The following is a 21,616-nucleotide window of genomic DNA, read 5'->3' on the forward strand; positions in this document are numbered from 1 at the left end:
ACAGTTCAATTCTATTCCTCAGCTTCTTCAAAGACCAAATGGAAGTAAGAAGCAGCATGTTCTGACTAACATTCCTTTGGAGAAATAAATTAGATAAAACACTTGCAGCAGTTAAAATTGTGCCTGGTGATTGGTCTTTAAAAGGACTAATGTCTTTTGTTTGCATAGTCTTCCTCCCTGCCCTCTTCCTTTCTAAATTATTTTATCCATTCTTCTGGAATCTGTTTCTCCCAAGGACTTTTATCCCTCTTGGCCTGCATGGGCCATGTTCACTGCACAGTGAAAAACAAGGACAGGAGACTCTTTGCCAAAGTTAAAAGCGCATCAAACACGCCTAGCTTTTATTATTTTAATCACAAACCTATAGACCCCTCAGTATACCTTCCCTGGGGCCTGGCCCCAGCAATCCAAAGCTGACAACCTTGGGTGTAGGTATGAAGGGTGGGAATGGAGGGGGGAGTGTCTCTTGATAACTCTGAAATGGGGTGATTCCTCCAAATGAAGAACTGGGTGGGCGACAGAGGTTGGGGTGGCCTAGATTCTCAGTATGTGGAGCAATAAAAAATTCAGATAAACAAATGAGGGGTACAATATGCTTTTACAACCCTCCTCCAAGCCTCTGCCTTGCTGGGGGAAGGCTTCCAGTTTTTCCTGGGCTGGGGAGCTCCCAGGATAGCCCCTTCCTTCATCCTGTTGCTCTACATGTTGAAAAAGAATACTGAGGTACTGGTCCTGGTAACCTGAACCCAGTCCCCCACTAATACCCATCACCTTCCCAAACTGCCCCTCAAGGAAGAAGGCAGGACTCTGCCCAAGGGTGGGGGCCTCTCACTCCAGATATAGGTCTGGAAAATTCATCCATGAAATTTCATCATCTGTCCCCTTCCCCAAGAGCAAGGTTGGCTCAGAGCCCTCCTAGGTTAGGTCAGGTTGGTCCCAGGTTAAGGCAGGGGAGCTTAAGTACCACTCCTCCCTGCAGTGTGGAATGCTTAGATGGGATGTTGCTGAGGGACAAGGGTGGGGCTGTGATCTCCACAAGCATGAGTGGTGGCCTGGTCCTACTGATTCTTCCACACCTGAAATGCCTGTGCTGGGCTGTTCCTATAGGGAAGGGGTGGGGCCTGGCTCCTCCATTCCTAGAAGGCCAGGAGAGTTCCCAGGGGAAGGGGCCGGGTCTCATCCTCGTTTCTGTTCCTTGCCTGGGCAGAGCAGGGCAGGGTTCAGGGGGAAGGGGCAGAGCTTAAACCCCCAGGGCTGGGACCTCCATTACTTGACTCCTCTTCTGTGCCAGGATGGACTAGACTGGTGGTTCCAAGACAAAGGATGGAGCAACATCCTCACATCTCCCTTTCCCAGGAGACCTGGCTAGGACAGTCCCTAGGGTACAGGCGCAAGACCTCATCCTGTCTCCTTCCCTCACCTGGACAAGGATGAGTCCCACGGGGGCAGGGGTGAGGCTGTGATCCCCAGGGGGCAGGCCTTGATCTCAGGTCCTTCTCCGGCCTTCTCCTTCTGAAATACCTGCACTGGGCGGTTCCTTTGGGGAAGGTGCAGGGCCTCATCTGACTCCTCCTCCTTGCCTGATTACAGGGGTGGGGCCTGATCACTTCTCCTCTTCCCCCCAGAATACCTGGGCAGGGCAGTCTCATGGGAGGGTGGGGGAAAAGGCGGGGCCTCATCCTGACTGGTCCTCCTTTCCTGGGTGGGGAAGTCCCAGGGGAGGGGTGAGGACTGATCAGGACTCCTCCTCCATGCTGAAGCTGCTGCGGCGGCTGCTGGCCTTGGAGACAGCAGGGGACACTGAAGAGAGCAGGGGATCGGAGGCAGCCCGCAGTGGGGACAGGGCACCCCCCGACAGTCCTCCCACCACCCCCTCCTCCTCCTCCATCAGAATGTCCTCCAGCCCTAGGTGGAAGGGGTCTCCCAGGTCCCCCAGGTGGTCACTGGGAAAGTGCAGGTCCAGAAGGGCATCTGAGGGCGGTGCAGGGGGCTGCTGATGGGGAGCATTCTGGGCAGGTCCCCCCCCTACATGGAACGTTGCTGCGCCTGGCCTGCCCTCCTCCTCAATGTCCAGCTGCTCTGGCTTGAGGCTGTCAGAAGCCGAAGTCGTGGCCAGGGAGAGCAGCCCTGGGGTGGGAGGTACCGGCAGGCCATGGATCTGGGCCTGCAGTTCTAGCTCCTGTAAAAAATAAGGGTTGGGTGCAGGATAAGTAGGGTTCAGAGTCCCTTAGAGGCAGAGGAATGTAAAGGTTGAAAAGGGTAGGTTCCCTGGGTTGGAATTCAGCTTCTGCTCCTCACTACTTGGAAAACTTTAGGCAAGGTGCTTAACATCTCTGAAGCTTCAGAGTCGCAAACTGTAAAGTGGGTATATAATAATGGCCCCTAGGCCAGGCGTGGTGGCTGACGCCTGTAATCACTTTGGGAGGCTGAGGTAGGTGGATCACCTGAGGTCGGGAGTTTGAGACCAGCCTGACCAACATGGAGAAACCCCATATCTACTAAAAATACAAAAATTAGCTGGGCGTGGTGGTGCATGCCTATAATCGTAGCTACTCAGGAGACTGAGACAGGAGAACTGCTTGAACCCGGGAGGCGGAGGTTGCAGTGAGCCGAGATTGTGCCATTGCACTCCAGCCTGGGCAACAAGAGCAAAACTCCGTGTCAAACAAAACAAAACAAAAAAAGCCCCTATCTCATAGAATTGTGAGGATTGAATAAGTTAGTGAATATAAAGCTCTTGTCACAGTACAGAGCACAAGCTAAAAGTTATGTACGTTAGCAATATTATCCCTGTTAATATTATGATTATTACTTATCATTATCACTATCACCATCATGTGAGTTGGGAAGCCCGGGGATACCCCAAGTATGCCAGGAAGGGAAACCCTGGCCCGCTTTCTCTCTGTCTCCACCTGCAGGAAGCTCTCCCCTACTTCCCCCACCACCATCTCCTCTTTTCAAACCTGAATTCGGAGCTGCAGGCTGCGGTTGGCCTGCTCCAGGGATCGCTGCCGGCTCTCCAGGTCTTTGGAGCGCTGTTGCTCCTTCTGCAGCTTGCGGATATAATCCACAGAGGCCTTCAGGATGGTGCCCTTGTTCCAGCGCATCTCCCTGTGGGGCCCAAGTGGGAGGCAAGTGGAAAATGCCACATGAGGGGTTTCTCAGGAGCTGAGGCGGGGATTGCACTAGGTGGGAACCTCCCACCACATGCCTAGAACTTGAGGCTGGGGTCCTTTAAAGATATGGAGTACCCAGAGGAAAACTTCCCGCCTGGAATCTTCCAACGGTGCCCCATCACACTCCAAACCCTGGAAGCCGTCTCTGACCTGACTCCTTAGGATTCCTCTCTTCCCTATGTCTCTCTGATTGATCTCACTACAGCCACATTGGTATCTCAGTGCTCCTAGAATACGGAAAACCATTCCCATCTCAGGGCATCAATCCCAGCTGTGCCCTCTGCCTTGAATACTCTTACCCCCAGACACCTATGCGGCTCCCTCCCTTGCCTCCTTAGGATCTTTATTCAAACGTTTCCTTGTCAGTTGGGGCCTGCCCTGTCCTCACCTTCCTTACCCCAAACTGTAACCCTCTCCAACATTCTCCCATTTTCCTTCCAGTCTTTATTCTTCTCATAACACTCATCATAATGGATCTCATGGATGTTTACTTATTTACTATTTGTCTGCCCCTACTAAAACATCAGTTTCATGAGGTCTGTTTTGTTCCCTCTGGTTTTTTTTTTTTTTTTTTTTGAGACAGAGTCTTGCTCTGTCACCCAGGCTGGAGTGCAGTGGTGCGATCTCAGCTCACTGTCAGCTCAGCCTCCCGGGTTCACGCCATTCTCCTGTCCCAGCCTCCCGAGTAGCTGGGACTACAGGCGCCCACCACCACACCTGGCTAATTTCTTGTATTTTTAGTAGAGCTGGGGTTTCACCGTGTTAGCCAGGATGGTCTCGACCTTCTGACCTCGTGATGTGCCCACCTCGGCCTCCCAAAGTGCTGGGATTATACGCGTGAGCCACCATGCCCAGCCTCCCTCTGGTATCTTTAGGGCCTAATATGGTACCTGGCACAAACCAGAGGCTCAATAAATAAATCTTTCTCTTCTCCTTTTTTTTGGGGGAAGGGGGTGGGGGATGGAGTCTCGCTCTGTCACTCAGGCTGGAGTGCAGTGGCACAATCTCGGCTCACTGTAACTTCCACCTCCCGGGTTCAAGCGATTCTCCTGCCTCAATCTTCTGAGTAGCTGGGATTACAGGCCTGTGCCACCATGCCCCGCTAATTTTTTTTGTATTTTTTATAGAGATGGGGTTTCACCGTGTTGGCCAGGCTGGTCTCCAACTCTTGACCTCGAGTGATCCACCCGTCTCGCCTCCTCAAGTGCTGGGATTACAGGTGCCCACCACCATACCCGGCTAATTTTTGTATTTTTAATAGAGATGGGGTTTCAGCATGTTGGCCAGGACGGTCTCGATCTCCTGACCTCGTGATCCACCTGCCCTCCCACCGCACCGGCCATCTTTTTTTTTTTTTTTTGAGACGGAGTCTTGCTCTGTGCCCCAGGCTGGAGTGCAGTGGCGCGATCTCGGCTCACTGCAAGCTCCGCCCCCCCGGTTCACGCCATTCTCCTGCCTCAGCCTCCCGAGTAGCTGGGACTACAGGCACCCGCCACCACGCCCGGCTAATTTTTTGTATTTTTTTTAGTAGAGACGGGGTTTCACGGTGTTAGCCAGGATGGTCTCGATCTCCTGACCTCGTGATCCGCCTGCCTCGGCCTCCCAAAGTGCTGGGATTACAGGCTTGAGCCACCGCGCCCGGCCATCTTTTTTTTTTTTTTTTTGAGACGAAGTCTTGCTCTGTCACCCAGGCTGGAGTGCAGTGGCGCCATATTGGTTCACTGCAACCTCCACCTCCCGGGTTCAAGTGATTCTCCTGCCTCAGCATCCCAAGTAGCTGGGATTACAGGTGCGTGCCACCACGTGCAGCTAAATTTTTTGTATTTTTAGTGGAGACAGGGTTTCACCATGTTGGCCTTCAACTCCTGACCTCGTGATCCGCCTGCCTCGGCCTCCCAAAGTGCCGGGATTACAGGTGTGAGCCACCACACGTGGCTAACTTTTGTATTTTTAGTAGAGAGGGGGTTTCACCATGTTGGCCAGGCTAGTCTGAAACTCCTGACCTTAGGTGATCCACCCGCCTCCGCCTCTCAAAGTGCTGGGATTACAGGCATGAGCCACCACACCCGGCCAATAAACAAATCTTGAATAAATAAAGGAAGTACCATTGCACCACTGCACTCCAGCCTGGGTGACAGAGTGAGACTCCATCTCAAAAAGAAAGAAAAAAAAGGAAGTACTAAGTGAACAGAAAAGTAGGTGCATATATCCTACGGAGACCAGATGGGGCACACAGACCATAACATTATGTCCCTAAAATTTTAGGTGCTGACACAGTGAGGCTCTGCAACCCTGCTCAGGCTGAGAAAGAACCAGAAGAGAAATGCCTGGGCCAAGACTGCCTGGTGATCCCACCAAGACACAATTTTAGTAGCATGGGACGCCTGCCCCACCTCCCACTGGCAGGGTCCCAGCCCAGACTCACGGGTCACTGGACTTAGGGATGAGAGTGCCCAGTTCCTTGATCCTGTCGTTAATGTTGAATCGCCTGCGACGCTCAACTTTGGAGAGGGGAGGAGAGGAAGAAAGAGTGGGAGAAAGAGTTGTCAATTAGCCAAGAATGGAAGAGACAGAAAGTAGGGAGTTGGGAGGCTGTTGCAGGGAAGGAGTTCCCCATGGGGGGCCAGGACTCGGGGTGAGGCAGGCCTGCACAGCACCTGGGCAGTGCACACGCTTTCTGGCTTACTTAGGTTGTGATTGTCTTTCTTCTGCCGTTCCTTCAAAAGGGCCTTTGCCTCGGTCTCTGGAAAAGAGTGGAGTGATCAGGGCCTCTGGGCACAGGAAGGCAAGAAATGCATGCAGATGCTAAGGTAGGGTTTGGTAGCCGAAAGCAGGGGAAATGCCGTTTTTAAAAAGTGCCTTTTTTTTTTCTATTTTAAGCCTTGGTGATAGGCTGGTTGTTAAATCCAAGATGAGAGGAAGTGAGAGGAGGCGGGGTGAAAGCAAGACCACAAGCCACATGGGGAAAGGGGACAAACAGCCCCCATTTCTGTATGTCCAAACCATTTTCCCCAGAATCAGGCCCATCTCTAGACCTGGCAGGCACAGGGCTCACCTGGGGTAAAGTGTAGGGCCATGGGACCAAGACCCTGTCACCTACCAGAGATCTCCCGTTTGATGTTGGGCAGCTCAGCTGGGCAGGAGTTGCTGACAGTGATTGCTGGCGTGGCCACGCCTTGACTACTGTACACATCAAGCAGATTCCCTGACACAGGCAGCTGGGGGCAGAGAGGGCAGAGAACCACCAGTTGGGAACAAACCCCAGGCTTGGCTCCTCCTCAGAACCAGGTTCCTGAGCTTCCACATATCCCTCTAATGCAAAGACTGGCTGACTCAGCACCAGAACCCTTGCTTCTCCTTCAAGGCAAATTCACATGGCAACCAAATAGGGAGGACAGAGCAAACCCGACCTACCTGGCTTCACTGGGAGACTGGAGCCTGCCTGGCCTGCTTATCACTTCCTCCAGTCCCTCATATCCCTCAGTGACCTCTAAAGCCCCTTTCCCAAACCCCGGGGCTGGCTCTGAGAAGAAATGCTGGAAAACCACCCTTCTCAGGTCTTTGTCGGCTCTGATGCGACATTCCAGTCCGTTAGCTCCTCCCAGCACAACATTCCAATCCAGCATTCTTGGAACACTCCAACCCAATCTTCTCTGACCTTGGTAAATTGTCATGACAACATTCTATCCAAAATCTGGCCTTCTGGAGAATTCCAACCTAATCTCCAGTCTTTCACTCTGATCAAGTTGTACCATCTTCCACATCAGGGTCTCCTGCTGCTGTGGACCAAGGTCCTGACTCCAGTATCTTCTTGCACATTCTGTTCTCTCAGGAGATTCTTACCCAACTATTCAATTAGCACTGCTTTATGTCAGCCTAGTTTTTTTTTTTTTTTTTTTTTTTCTCTCCTTCACACTTTCCTGGATATACTCTGCAGCAGCACGCTAATCTGAAGTATACCCAGGGCCAAGTGTGGTGGCTCACGCCTGTAATCCCAGCACTTTGGGAGGATGAGGCGGGCGGATCACTTGAGGTCAGGAGTTCATGACCAGCCTGGCCAACATGGTGAAACTCCATCTCTACTAAAAATACAAAACTGCCGGGCATGGTGGCTCATGCCTGTAACCCCAGCACTTTGGGAGGCTGAGGCAGGTGGATCACCTGAGGTCGGGAGTTCAAGACCAGCCTGACCAACATGGAGAAACCCCGTCTCTACTAAAAATACAAGTGGTGGCACATGCCTGTAATCCCAGCTACTTGGGAGGCTGAGGCAGGAGAATTGCTTGAACCCAGGAGGCAGAGGTTGCGGTGAGCCGAGATCACGCCATTGCACTCCAGCCTGGGCAAAAAGAGCGAAACTCTGTCTCAAAACAACAACAACAACAAAAATTAGCCAGGCATGGTGGCCTGCACCTGTAGTCCCAGCTACTTGGGAGGCTGAAACAGGAGGTGGAGGTTACATTCAGCCGAGATCACGCCACTGCACTCCAGCCTGGGCAACAGAGTGAGATTCCATCTCAAAATAAATAAATAAGTAAATAAATAAAAATAAAATAAAGTATATCCAAATCCCACCTCTTCATGAGTTTTAATCTCTTGAACCCACTTCCAGTCTGCCACATATAAGGTCCCAATCTCTAGCTGTGTCCAAATCAATAAAAAGTTCTGATAAATTAGTCCCATTTTTATACATGCTTCCATCCTATTGATAAGTTGGAAAAAAGCAAAACTACAGCCACTTGGCATGCTCTAAAGCGAGTTATGAGACCCGGCATGGTGGCTATGTCTGTAATCCCAGCACTTTAGGAGGCCAAGGTGGGTGGATGGCTTGAGCTCAGGAGTTCGAGACCAGCCTGGGCAACATAGTGAGACCCTGTCTCTACTAAAAATACAAAAAATTAGCCAGGCATGGTGACACAAGCCTGTGGTCCCAGGTACTTGGGAGACTGAGGTGGGAGGATCACTTGAGCCCGGAAGGTGGAGGCTGCAGTGAGCCAAGATTACACCACTGCACTCCAGCCTGGGTGACAGAGCAAGACCCTATCTCAAAAATAAATAAATAGGCTGGGCGCGGTGGCTCAAGCCTGTAATCCGAGAACTTTGGGAGGCCGAGGTGGGTGGATCACCTGAGGTCAGGAGTTCGAGACCAGCCTGACCAACATAGTGAAACCCCATCTCTACTAAAATACAAAAATTAGCCAGGCATGCTGGCAGGCACCTGTAATCTCAGCTACTTGGGAGGCTGAGGCAGGAGAATCGCTTGAACCCAGGAGGCAGAGGGTGCAATGAGCAGAGATCACACCATTGCATTCCAGCTTGGACAAGAAGAGTGAAACTCCATCTCAAAAAAAAAAAAAAAATTAAATTAAAAATAAATAAATAAATAAAGCAAGTTAGGCTGGGCACAGTGGCTCAGGCCTGTAATCCCAGCACTTTGGGAGGCCAAGGCAGGCAGATCACAAAGTCAGGAGATTGAGACCATCCTGGCTAACACGGTGAAACCCTGTCTCTACTAAAGATATAAAAATCAGCCATGTGTGGTGGCACGTGCCTATAATCCCAGCTACTCAGGAGGCTGAGGCAGGAGAATTGCTTAGACCTGGGAGGCAGAGATTGCAGTGAGCCAAGATTGCACCACTGCACTCCAGCCTGAGTGACAGAGCGAGACTCTGTCACAAAAAAAAAAAAGAAAAGATTATCATCTCTTGGTACTTCTCACAGCAAAGCCTAAGCACTCTGATATACCCTGCTGTCTCAGTGAACTCCCCACCTGTATCTTTCACAGTCTACATGGCCCACCTCTCAACACAGTTCAACAAGGTCCAAGGGCATTGACATACCCTATTCTCGCCATAAGGCCTCCCTCTCTATCTTAGCACAATCCAGGCAAGGGTCTCATATACACACAGCCAGCTGAGTATGGTCTTGGTGATACAGAAATGCCCTAATTTTCAGACCAACCTCCCATCTCAGGGCCTCACCGTGCTGGGGAGCTGCAGTCCTGTGGTGCCTCCGGGCAGATAGCTGAGCATTTCATCATTGTAACTGGACTCCAGGCTGATGATCTCATCAATGACATCATCAATCTAGGGGAAGAAGTAAGTATCATACAGGGTTAGAAGAATTTGGGAGGGGAATGTGGGAGGAGGTTTGGCTGTAGCCTCTTACCTCTTTCTCTGAGCTGGACCCGATGGTGAGCAGCGCCATGGGGCTGTTGGGCGCACTGCCTGTAGGGCCGGTAGTGTGGGCAGCCTCGGGGGCAGGCAGCGGCTGGGCACTTGTGGGCCCCGGCGGTGGGGTAAGGGCCTGGGAAGCCAGCTTGGGCCCGAGTGTGGTGGACAGGTACTGTTTCACCTGCTGCCGGCGCGCCTGCTGCAGGTGGTAGCGCGTTGGGTTCTCCAGGTGGGTCTGCACCTGTGGAATAAGGTAGACAAGGAAAGGGAGGGGACAAGGCAGAACAGGACTCAAAGGGGTGACTCTGAGCTCCAGCCTGACCCTCCTAACTCATCGGTGCCTAGACTCAGGCAGACAAGCTGGACCCAGAATCTGAGAACACCCCAAAAACATTGACAAGTCTCCCCCAGGACCCAAACTCTCTTTCTCAGAAATCCTTCACAGCTGCCAAGATCCACCTGTGACTGACAGGATCCCTCATAGTTTCTGGAAAACCCTGTCACAGTCCCCAAGATTCCCCACCCTAGTCTCTGACACCACCTAATAGACCTGGGAACCATACAATGCTTCCCCAAGACCCCCTGATGGCCAAAGAACTAACGTATCCCACACACATGAAGCTCTTCCTACAAAGCCAGGGCCCACTTGGGGCACTCATGAGCCTCCATGGTTCACCAAGACATCCTCATGGCCCCCAAGAACTCCTCGCAATTTCACAAGATCACTTCAGAAACCCGAAACACATGAGACATGAACACAGATCATTTAAACAGTACCAGGGACCTTCCTTAGAGCCCCTAAGACCTAGCCCCCAAATCACCAGCACATTGAGGCCATCCCTAGCTCCTAGGACTACTCCTCAGTCACCAGGAGCCCCCTCCCAGGGCCTCTGGATCTCACCTTACCTTGAGCACCTCCCTGGGCACCTGAGCAGGGGGTGGACGGCCCAATGTGTGGCCCCCAGCAGAGACGCCAACCACAGAGATGGCAGGAGAGGCAGGTGCAGGACTGGGGAAGGGAGCCGCGGCGGCCTGTTCCCGACGCTCACGCCTCTCCTGCTCCTGCGCCTGGGCCCGCATTAGCTGCTGCCGCAGCAAGACCCTCGATGAAGAAGATGACGACATGGCAGGGGTCCTGGAGCCCCCTGCAGAAGACGATGCAGAGAGTGTAGCTGGGGTGGCTGGTGTGGCCTGCAGTGATATTGGGAGGCTGTGGAATGGGAAATATGGGGCCATATTTTAGGTAAGCTAAAAGTCTCGTCCCAAGCCTAAAGGGTCGTAGTGTGATGGAGCAGACACAGGAACTAGGCCTGTTCTCTGCCTTCCGAGGCCACAATGTAGAAGCAGAGACACAGGTACCAGGCTTGGTGGTGGCTCTCAGGGGTCACAGTCTGATGGGGGACACATTGGAGGTCAGTCTGGTGGGGGAGTTTTAGCCTTTGGTCCTTATGGTGAAGCCTAGATTTGAGCCTGTTCACATATTAAGTGGAGATGCTATTGTTCAGCTCTGCAAGGGGGTGTTTGTCCTATTTACAGGAGAGCAGAAGAAGCAGAATTGAGGCTGTGGCAGCAGAATGTGGATACAGAGGGCTCCTAAGCCCAATGTGAGGCTAGAGAAGCTCTCTGAGCTCCTGGGGGTGGGCGTCAGGTGATAGGAGGAGCCCCAGGTTCCTCTTCCTCCCCTGTCTGGGCCTCTGGTCCCAGGAGCTAGTCAGTCTTGAAAACCTCAGAGATTTCACAATACTCTCTTCCTGCCCCTCTTCCACCTCCCCTCCCCTCTCTCAGAGCCCAGGCCGATGACTCAGCACATTTAGACTTCCAAGCTTGGGGAAAGAAGAGACCAGCAGGGGCTCCTCAAGGGCTGAGGGTGGGTGAGTTGCTAGTGTGGGAAGGGGCTGAGTTGGGGCTAGAGGTATGGCCCCGCCCACCCGGGGACTAGAGTTTAAGCAGGCCACGCCTTATCTCTGAGCACTCCAGGCCGGCTGGAACACCAGAAGCTGGAACACTTGCATATGAATGGGTGTGCAGGTGGGCAGGGGGAGGCAGGAGGGGTCTTGACAGAGATACTGGAATCCTAGCTTGGCCACCCACTTTCCTGTGTGACATGCTCTTTCTGGCCCCTAATTTTACCACCTAGAAAACGCAGACTGGTGAAAGAATGGGTTGGGCTGGTACTGAGGGCCTCTGCCCATCAAGAGGGGAGAGGAGCGCTGAGGAATTGGGAAGGGAGTCAGACAGACAAGTCATACATACCTTGAGCGAAGGGGTAAGGGTTGGCTTTTGAGCTCGTAGAAGCTGTCAGGATCAAGGACGTTTTCTAATTCTATGTCAGCAACAATCCCGGATTCCGGAAGCAAAGAGTTCAGGCTGAGGGGGAGGTGGAGTGGTGGTCAGTGATTGAATGAAGGACCTTATTCCCCAGCCCTCCCCTGAGACAGAGAAAGAGAGAGACAGAGAAGGGGAGAATCAAGAGGAAGGCACAAGCCCCTCATACTTGGCCACCTTGCTGGGTACCACACAACCATGAATTCCCACCTCCTTCCCCCCATCCTCCTTTCCCCTCCCCACTGTGTTACTCATAGTCCCTTAAGAGTCAGAATAATAAGAACGCCTGCATCCCAGCCCCCACACTGTAACAACCTAGGTTTGAGGAAAACAGAATTTAGGAATAACAATTCACTTTATAGAAGGATTCCTGACTTCCTATCAGAGTTCTCCCAGCCCCCATACCCACCTACTATTTTTTTTTTTTTTTTTTTTAGACAAAGTCTTGCTCTGTCGCCAGGCTGGAATACAGTGGTGTGATCTCGGCTCACTGCAACCTCTGCCCCCTGGGTTCAAGTGATTCTCGTGCCTCAGCCTCCCGAGTAGCTGGGATTACAGGCACACATCACCACCTCCAGCTAATTTTTGTATTTTTAGTAGAGACAGGGTTCCACCATGTTGGCCAGGATGGTCTCGATCTCCTGACCTCATGATCCGCCTGCCTCGGCCTCCCAAAGTGCTGGGATTACAGGCGTGAGCCACTGCGCCCGGCCAACCCCCTAATATTTTCTTTACAGCTGAATTTGAGCCCAGGTATATGTGTATGTACACACACACACACACACAGAGCAAGTAGGGGCACCCCTCAGCATAACAGTCCCTTGTAACACAGACTGAATGCATCACAAAGAGAACCGGGAATAATTCACTTGACATAAAGTCAAGTGAAATTTGTGAAAACCCATTTCACAAATGAGTTTCTCCCAGCCCCAGTTAGAGTTCATGGGATGCCAACACATGCCCAAATATAAAATAGAAATATCAAGGCTCCCCTCACTCCAACAGACTGGATTTACAAGAGGGAGAATTTGGGTGGTTGATCCACTTTATACAAGCATTCTTTTCTTAGCCGGAGGAGCTTGCCCAGCCTTCTGTTTTTTTGGATAGATCAAAACACACACACACCTCCAACACCAATACCCACTGGCATACAAAATAAGAAGCCATATACACCCCTCCCTTTAACTATGTCCACTACTGCGATGATCTAGGTTGTTACAGAGGAATTAGAAGATGGTGAATCAATATACAGAAAGGCTCTGCTCAGCCCCAGAGGGCAAGGGACAGTTAACACACACGTGGATGAATATGCATCCTTCAATTTAGCCAAACATTTAGAATGCTGAGAGATTGCTGGTGACTTCACTTGACAAGAATCCTCTCCCCTCCCCAAGGATCTGTCTTCCTTCCTCTCCTCACCCTCAGATGGAGCCCTAAAACCACCCAGGAAGTGGAGAAGAGGAAGCTCGGGGGAGCCACTGAGCTCAGCACAATCCCAGGCACAAAGGAGGCAAAGAGCCCCGTCACCACCAAGGCTCACACACCCATTGCACAGAAGTTGGAAGAGATGGGCACTGGGGTGATCAGGGAGGGCTGGGGCTCCAAAGCCCATTGATAAAAGTAAGGATGAGAAGAGGCCAGAGGGGATCCACCCAGGCAGGGATGGTGCAATCTGTACTCGTTCCAGCTCTATGGACAGATTACCCCCAGAAGCTCAGAGATCGAAAAGAAGATAAAAAGAAAAGGGGTGTGGGGCTAGGTAGTGGGAAGGGCTGAGAGGCTAGAACGAGTAGCAGCATGAACAAGAGCCTCCTCTGGGTTCCCAAACAAGGTCTGAGGCCTTCTCTGAGCTAAGAGGTAACAAACATCATCGCCCTCTGTCTGGCTGTCTGTCTCCCATTCAGGCCCTTAACAGGTGTGGGAAGAGGGCTTTTCCACTATCCTTGGGATCTGCCCCAGCTGGGTGGGCGGGCAGGGGGGAAAGGATTATTCAGGCCAAGTCTTGCTGAATGTTGTTGCTTCTCTTGTTCATTCACACGCACTCACAAGGCTGGTCCCAGGCAGCATATCTGAGATACCTCCAAATCCCTCCAGATTCATGTTATCCCCAAACACAGCAACCAGTCACTGAGAGGCACCAAGCTCCCAGGACAGCACTTGTGTCCCTCAGGACCCCTTCTCCCACACTGAGGGAAAAAGATTCCAGGATTCCCTTAAAACCAGTGCCTCACCTGACAGTGTCCCCTCAAATTCATTCCCCTCATGTCCAACTGAAAACCCCCGAATTCAGCCTCTAATCAGAGTCCCAGTCTGCCAAGTTCAGCTATCTCAGACCAGTTTCTGGATACTCCAGAATAGGCCCCTCTAGACACAGTCAAGGGCTCCCCAAACCTGACCCAGACCCCGTTTAATGCACTCCCACGACTCCTTTAATAAAGCCACGATCCAAGCAGGCCACTGCCGGATTCCTTAGGTGCCCCCCCAAGACGGGCGCCCCGACGTCCTCCAAGGCTAGGCCGAGGGCCTCCAATCCCAGTCCGGGGCCCCCGCTGCCCCCCAGATCAGGCCCCTGGGAGCCCCAGTCGGCACTCCCGGCCCCAGGCGGCACCGCACCTGAGCAGCTGAGCCGAGTCGGCCGGCCTGCGCTCCTCCAACAGCACGAACACGGCTCGAGGGCCCTCCGCGCTGGCCTCTACGCCATCCCGAGGTGGCTCGGCCGCATGAGACATGACGCCCGGCCCCGGGCGAGCCCTGCCAGGCCGGTCGGGCCTCGGCCCGGTCCCCCTAACAAAATAAGAGTCCCCCTCCCCCCCAGCTCGCCACCGCCTCCTCCTCCGCTAAGCCATGGAGCTAGCACTGCGCGGGCGGGCGGCGTCGGGGAGATGGGATGGGCCGTGAGTCATCCCCCGCCCAGAAGGGACCGACGCCCCCCCCAACCTAACCCCGGACGACCGCCCTCCTCCCCTCGTCTTCTTCCCCCTCCTCCCTCCTCCCTCCTCCCAGGGATGGGGAAACTCCACAGGAAGTGACCGCACTGGGGATGGACTGCCCGTCTGGCCACGACCCATTAGCCAGGCGGCCAATCGCGGAACGGCGATTTGAGGGCCCGCCCTAAGCGACGCCTCCGACGCGAAGGAAAAACGCGATTCGGCCCGCCCTCCTTCCGAGAAGAGGCACCCAGACCACGCCCTCAGGGGCAGCGACAAATAGGCGAGGGGTGATTTGGTTGAGCCACGCCTCTATGTTTGCGTCGGTTTCGGAGCCACGCCCCCTCTTCTCAAATTATCCCTCTGCAAGATAATATTATTAAGCCGCTCCTTGGGTCCTCTGCGCCTGCGCATCGATGGCCAGTCGGCGCACGGAGGGGCTCCTGGCCAACTTTTAGTTGCGGAACTGCGCCCTCTCTCGGCCAATATTCGTAATATCTGAGCCCTAGACCGCGCTCCAACCTCGATCTAGCTGTGCTCTCTCAGCCAAAGCCATAACTATGAGGCAGAGGCAGCTACATTCCCTGGAGATGCGGACCAGAAACCCCGCCCTTTCGGTATCCTCAGTCCAACCGCCCAGCTGGTCTTCCGGGAGTACTCTGCCTGTTCCATGCCATCGAGAGCGATTGTTGTACTATGTTCGTTGCGCTGCGCAACATGTGCTTAATAAATTCTTGACGGGTGGATGAATCTGGTCCCTTCGGTAAATGACGACTTCTGGAATCACAAAGATCCAGGTTTGAACAGGGAAGGGGACCTTCCCTCTCCCAGCCTCAGCTTTCCTGGCCTGTTAAATGGGAGTCAAAATACCTTTCTGGCAGGGTTGTTCTACGGTATGAAAGGTGCTAGCAGGTTGTTTGGCATACAAGAAGTTTCCCAAAATTAGTTGATTCACTCATTTGTTCACTTATTCAACATTCACTGAGCGCTTCTGTATGCCAGACGCATGCAATCCGGCTTGCACACGGCGGAGGGTCTCACCCATATCCTCAGGTGCACATAGCTCACAAAACACCCAGACCCACAGCCTTCCCTTCCTCTTTCTTTCTTTTTTTTTTTTTTTTCCAGGCTTAATTCACTTTATTTTTCTTGTATTAAAATCCCTATGTTGTAGCCACAGCTGGAGCCTGGGTCCGCTGCACGGAGACTCTGGTGTGGGTCTTGACAAGGTGGTCAGTGAATTCCTGATAGGGAGACTTGGTAAATACAGTCTCCTTCCAGAGGTCAGGGGTCAGGTAGCTGTAGGTCTTAGAGATGGCATCAAAGGTGGCCTTGGCGAAGTTGCCCAGGGAGGCAGTGCAGCCCCGGGCTGAGGTGTAGCAGTCATTGATACCAGCCATCATAAGCAGCTTCTTGGGCACAGGCGCTGAGACGATGCCAGTGCCCCTGGGTGAAGGGATGAGGTGCACCAGTACAGAGCCGCAGCAGCCTGTCACCTTGCAAGGGACGGTGTGGGGCTTGCCGATCTTGTTCCCCCAGTAGCCTCTGCGCATGGGGACAATGGAGAGTTTGGCCAGGATGATGGCCCCACGGATGGTGGTGGCCACCTCCCTGGAGCACTTAACACCCAGGCCAACGTGGCCATTGTAGTCCCCAATAGCAACAAACGCCTTGAACCTAGTGCGCTGGCCAGCACGGGTCTGCTTCTGCACCTGCATAATCTTCAAAACCTCGTCTTTGAGAGAGGCCCCCAAGAAAAAATCAATGATCTCAGATTCCTTAATGGGCAGGGAGAAGAGGTAGATCTCCTCCAGGGACTTGATCTTCATGTCCTTGACCAAGCGGCCCAGCTTGGTGATGGGCATCCACTCCTTACCCTCGGCCTTGCCTCCGCGAGCTCCGCGGCCTCGGCCCCAGCCCCGTCCATGGCCGCGACCCCGGCCCACGATGCCACTGCCGAAACCTCCGCGGAAGCCACCGCGGTTCCCCATCCCAGGGTCACCAGAGCCTCCGGACCCGCCCCCCTCCGTCCCCCCCCCCGCGCTGCACCGGCGTCATCCGCCATTTGGTGTTTTCTCGGAGAAGAAGCCCTTCCTCTTTCTTGACATCCCAAGACCCTGACCTGAGTTGTGCCTCCAGGAATTTCACCGGGCTCCCATTTACCTCAGATCTTCCTGTATTGGCATCCTTATTTCACAGGTCTGTCAGTTGCTTTCCTAAACTCGCACATCCATACTCACACACTCTTGTACAAGGGGGAAACCTCTACATAATAAAGATGACTTCTGGCCAGGTGCGGTGGCTCACGCCTGTAATCCCAGCACTTTGGGAGGCCAAGGTGGGCGGATCACCTGAGGTCAGGAGTTCCAGACCAGCCTGGCCAACATGGTGAAACCCCGTCTCTACTAAAAATACAAAAAATTAGCGGGCGTGGTGGTGGGTGCCTGTAATCCCAACTACTCGGGAGGCTGAGGCAGGAGAATCCCTTGAATCGGGAGGCAGAGGTTGCAGTGAGCCAAGATGGAGTCACTGCACTCCAGCCTGGGTGACAGAGTGAGACTGTCTTAAAACAAAAACAAAAACAAAAACAAAAAAACTAATACGTTACCAATTGTACCAATCAAAATTCTAAAACGGAACTTGTAGATCCAATGTTAAAATTCCTATGATGCCTTAGACATGTAAGAATGAGCCAGGCACGTGGTGGCTCACACCTGTAATCCCAGCACTTTGGGAGGCCAAGGTGGGTGGGTTGCTTGAGGCCAGTAGTTTGATACCAGCCTCGCCAACATGGCGAAACCTCATCTCTACAAAAATACAAAAATTAGCCAGGCATGGTGGCACGCGCCTGGACTGTAGTCCTAGCTACTCGGGAGGCTGAGGCAGGAGAATCGCTTGAACCCAGGAGGCGGAGGTTGCAGTGAGCCGAGATCACTCCACTGAACTCCAGCCTAGGCAACAGAGTGAGACTCTGTCTCAAAAACAAAAACAGGCCGGGCGCGGTGGCTCAAGCCTGTAATCCCAGCACTTTGGGAGGCCGAGGCGGGTGGATCACGAGGTCAGGAGATCGAGACTATCCTGGCTAACATGGTGAAACCCCGTCTCTACTAAAAAAAAAATACAAAAAAAACTAGCCGGGCGTGGTGGCGGGCGCCTGTAGTCTCAGCTACTTGGGAGGCTGAGGCGGGAGAATGGCGTGAACCCAGGAGGCGGAGCTTGCAGTGAGCCGAGATCACGCCACTGCACTTCAGCCTGGGAGACACAGCGAGACTCCGTCTCAAAAAAAAAAAAAAAAAAAAAAAAAACAATGGCCGGATGCGGTGGCTCATGCCTGTAATCCCAGCATTTTGAGAGGCCGAGGCAGGTGGATCATTTGAGGTCAGAAGTTCAAGACCAGCCTGGCCAACATGGTAAAACCCTGTTTCTACTAAAAATACCAAAAAAAGTTAGCCAGGCATGGTGGCGTGCGCCTGTAATCCCAGGGAGGCTGAGGCACAAGAATCGCTTGAACTCGGGAGGTGGAGGTTGCAGTGAGCCGAGATCATGCCACTGCACTCCAGCCTGGGAGACAGAGCAAGACTCTGTCTCAAAAAAAAAAAAAAAAAAAAAAAAAAAAACGTGTAAGAATGGCTAATTTTACAAAAGAAGAAAGAGGAGGGTCCCGGGGAGGTAGCTCCGACCTGTAATCCCAACACTTTGGGAGACCAAGGTGGGAGAATTGCTTGAGCCCAGGAGTTTGAGACCAGCCAACATAGGGAGCCCCTGTCTCTACCAAAAAAAAAATTTTTAATTAGGCCGGGCGTGGTGGCTCATGCCTGTAATCCCAGCACTTTGGGAGGCCAAGGTGGGAGGATCACGAGGTCAAGGGATTGAGGCTATCCTGGCCAACATGGTGAAACCACATCTCTACTAAAAATACAAAAATGTGCCGGGCATGGTGGCACGCGCCTGGCCAGTAGTCCCAGCTACTTGGGAGGCTGAGGCAGGAGAATCTCTTGAACTTGGGAGGTGGAGGTTGCAGTGAGCCAAGATCGTGCCACTGCACTCCAGCTTGGCGACAGAGCGAGACTCTGTCTCAGGAAAAAAAAAAAAAAAAAAAGAAAGAAAAAAAGAAAAAAAAATTAGCCAGGCAGGGCGGTGCACACCTGTGGTCCCAGCTACTTGGGAGGCTGAGGCAGGAGGATTGCTTGAGCCTGGAAAGTCTGAAGTTGCGGTGAGCCATGAGCCGTGTTTGCACCACTACCCTCTAGCCTGGGTGACAGAATGAGACTCTGTATCAATTAATCAATAAATAAAACTACATACTGTGTGGTGAAAGATGCTACAAAGCTAAAAGACTCACAACAGACTGGCAACAAATATTTACAGCAGTAGAGCCACAGAGTAATTATCCTGTCACACATCCCAATCCTACAAACACCAGCTTCACACATGCATCTCAAATGTCTCCATGACAAGTGATACCCCACGACACCCTGCATGATATGCCCACCCTGCATCTTTCTGGGTTTCTCTCTCTCTTTTCTTTTTCTTTTTTCTTTTCTTTTTTTTTTTTTTTTGAAATGGAGTCTCACTGTGTCACCCAGTCTGGAGTGCAGTGGCACTATCTCGGCTCACTGCAGCCTTTGCCTCCTGGGTTCAGGCGATTCTCCTGCCTCAGCCTCCCGAGTAACTGGGATTACAGGTGTCCACCACAGCGCCCAGCTAACTTTTTTTGTATTTTTAGTAGAGACAGGGTTTCCCCATGTTGACCAGGCTGGTTTCAAACTCCTGACCTCAAGTGATCTGCCTGCCTCGGCCTTCCATAGTGCTGGGATAAAAGGCATGAGCCACTACACCCAGCCCTAGTTTCTCTCTATATCTCATTCTCAACTTTCTCAATACTTGCACCCCTGCCATATAGTTGGAGTTCCTTTTTTTTTCCTTTATTTCTTTTTCTTTTTCTTTTTTTTTTTGGAGACAGGGTTTCGCTCTGTCATCCAGGCTGGAGTGCAGTGGTGCGATCTCAGCTCACTGCAACCTTATCTGGGGTTTCATTGCAAGACAACTTCAAGGTTCTGGACGGGGACATGTGGAGGGAAGTGGGAGGGCAGCTGGATGGTGACGTTGGGGGGTATTTAGGGACAGGTATGAGTGGTGATCGAAGGTGGCTTGGGGGTGAGTTTGGGTTCTACAATAGGACAGATTGCAGGCAACTGAAGGATCATTTGAAGGTCTTTGGGAGGAATGGGGCTTCAATAAGACAGTTTAAGAGTGCAGGTAGGAGTCATTGGGAGGGTGGATTGGGAATACGGTTAATGGGGTGGAGGATGGATTGGGGTACAGTTGGAGGCAATACAGGAAGATGGGTTTTTAGAGATAGAGTTCAACCTTCTGTAAGGTGGTTTAAGGAACAGATGTTAACTGTCTAAGATGGTGTGGTAGGCTGAATAATCCCCTCAACCCCTGCCTCTCTCTCTCTCTATATATATATATATATATATATTTTTTTTTTTTTTTTTGAGACAAAGTCTCACTCTGTCACCCAATCTAGAGTGCAGTGGTGCAATCTTGGCTCACTGCAACCTCCGACTCCCGGGTTCAAGCCATTCTCCTGCCTCAGCCTCTCGAGTAGCTGGGACTATAGACACCCGACACCACACCCAGCTAATTTTTTGTGTTTTTAGTAGAGACGGGGTTTCACCGTGTTAGCCAGGATGGTCTCAATCTCCTGACCTCGTGATCCACCCGCCTCAGCCTCCCAAAGTGCTGGTATTACAGGCGTGAGCCACTGCATCTGGCCAAGGAACTTTTTTTTTTTAAGAGTCTTGCTCTGTCACCCAGGCTGGAGTGCAGTGGCGTGATCTCACCTCACTGCAACTTTGTCTCCCTGGTTCAAGCGATTCTCTTGCCTCAGCCTCCCAAGTAGCTGGGATTACAGGCATGCTGCACCATGCCCCATTAATTTTTGTATTTTTAGTAGTGACAGAGTTTCACCACTTTGGGCAGGCTAGTCCTGAACTCCTGACCTCAAGCAATCTGCCTGCCTCTGCCTCCCAAAGTGCTGGGATTACAGGCATGAGGCACGGCGCCTGCCCCCTCACCCATTTTTTTTGTTTGTTTGTTTGTCTTTTGAGTCAAGGTCTCACTCCGTCACCCAGGCTCGAGTGCAGTGGCATGATCACGGCTCACTGCAGCCTCCACCTCCTGGACTCAAGCAGTCCTCCTGCCTCAGCCTCCTGAGTAGCTGGGACTACAGGTGTGTGCCAGCATGCCTGGTTAATTCCCTGGAACCTTTGAGTGCTACTTTATATGACAAAAGGACTTTGCAGGTGTGATTAAGTTAAAGATTTTGAGATGAGGAGATTGTTCTGGATTAGCTGGTAGACCCTAACTGTAATCCTAAATGTTCTTTTTTTTTTTTTTGAGGCGGAGTCTCACTCTGTCGCCCAGGCTGGAGTGCAGTGGCCGGATCTCAGCTCACTGCAAGCTCCGCCTCCCGGGTTTACGCCATTCTCCTGCCTCAGCCTCCCGAGTAGCTGGGACTACAGGCGCCCGCCACCTCGCCCGGCTAGTTTTTTGTATTTCTTAGTAGAGACGGGGTTTCACAGTGTTAGCCAGGCTGGTCTCGATCTCCTGACCTCGTGATCCGCCCGTCTCGGCCTCCCAAAGTGCTGGGATTACAGGCTTGAGCCACCGCGCCCGGCCCTAAATGTTCTTATAAGAGGTAGGCAGAAGCAAATTCGACTGACAGAAAAGGAGGAGGCAATTTGACCACGGAGGCAGACTGTAGTGATATGACTGCCAAAAGCCAAGGAATGCCTGAAGAGGCAACAGATAGTCCTTTTTGTTTGAGATGGAATCTCGCTCTGTCGCCCAGGCTGGAGTGCAATGGTGCAGTCTCGGCTCACCGCAACCTCTGCTTCTTGGTTTCAAGCGGTTTTCCTGCCTCAGACTCCCAAGTAGCTGGGACTACAGGCGCCCGCCACCATGCCTGATTAAGTTTTGTAGTTTCAGTAGAGACGGGGTTTTGCCA

General features: G+C 52.4%; 2 protein-coding genes across 2 annotated transcripts; both read right to left on the reverse strand.

The window, feature by feature from the left end:
• Positions 1–303: 303 nt before the first annotated feature.
• On the reverse strand, positions 304–14,699 carry TFE3 (transcription factor binding to IGHM enhancer 3). The gene is made up of 10 exons (XM_050775637.1): positions 14,288–14,699; positions 11,603–11,716; positions 10,256–10,559; positions 9,345–9,590; positions 9,158–9,262; positions 6,277–6,394; positions 5,863–5,919; positions 5,602–5,677; positions 2,964–3,111; positions 304–2,179 (listed from the first exon to the last, which is right to left on the reverse strand). Exons 1-10 carry the CDS (start codon positions 14,401–14,403, stop codon positions 1,736–1,738), a joined length of 1,728 nt encoding a protein of 575 aa, XP_050631594.1. The 5' UTR covers positions 14,404–14,699; the 3' UTR covers positions 304–1,735.
• A 1,016-nt stretch (positions 14,700–15,715) lies between these two features.
• Positions 15,716–16,669, reverse strand: LOC126945612 (40S ribosomal protein S2-like). The gene has a single exon (XM_050775704.1). The coding sequence runs from the start codon at positions 16,590–16,592 to the stop codon at positions 15,765–15,767; it is 828 nt and encodes a 275-aa protein (XP_050631661.1). The 5' UTR covers positions 16,593–16,669; the 3' UTR covers positions 15,716–15,764.
• Between the last annotated feature and the right edge of the window lie 4,947 nt (positions 16,670–21,616).

The sequence above is a fragment of the Macaca thibetana genome, chromosome X, assembly GCF_024542745.1.
Source record: "Macaca thibetana thibetana isolate TM-01 chromosome X, ASM2454274v1, whole genome shotgun sequence".
NCBI lineage: Eukaryota > Metazoa > Chordata > Mammalia > Primates > Cercopithecidae > Macaca > Macaca thibetana.

Coding starts and splice junctions, on each gene's coding strand:
- TFE3 (XM_050775637.1), bottom strand. CDS start 14,403: ATGTCTCATGCGGCCGAGCCACCTCGGGATGGCGTAGAGGCCAGCGCG. Junction 3,112..5,601: donor ATCCCTAAGTCCAGTGACCC/GTGAGTCTGGGC, acceptor TGGGCCCCACAG/GGAGATGCGCTGGAACAAGG. Junction 2,180..2,963: donor GCCTGCAGCTCCGAATTCAG/GTTTGAAAAGAG, acceptor TATTTTTTACAG/GAGCTAGAACTGCAGGCCCA.
- LOC126945612 (XM_050775704.1), bottom strand. CDS start 16,592: ATGGGGAACCGCGGTGGCTTCCGCGGAGGTTTCGGCAGTGGCATCGTG.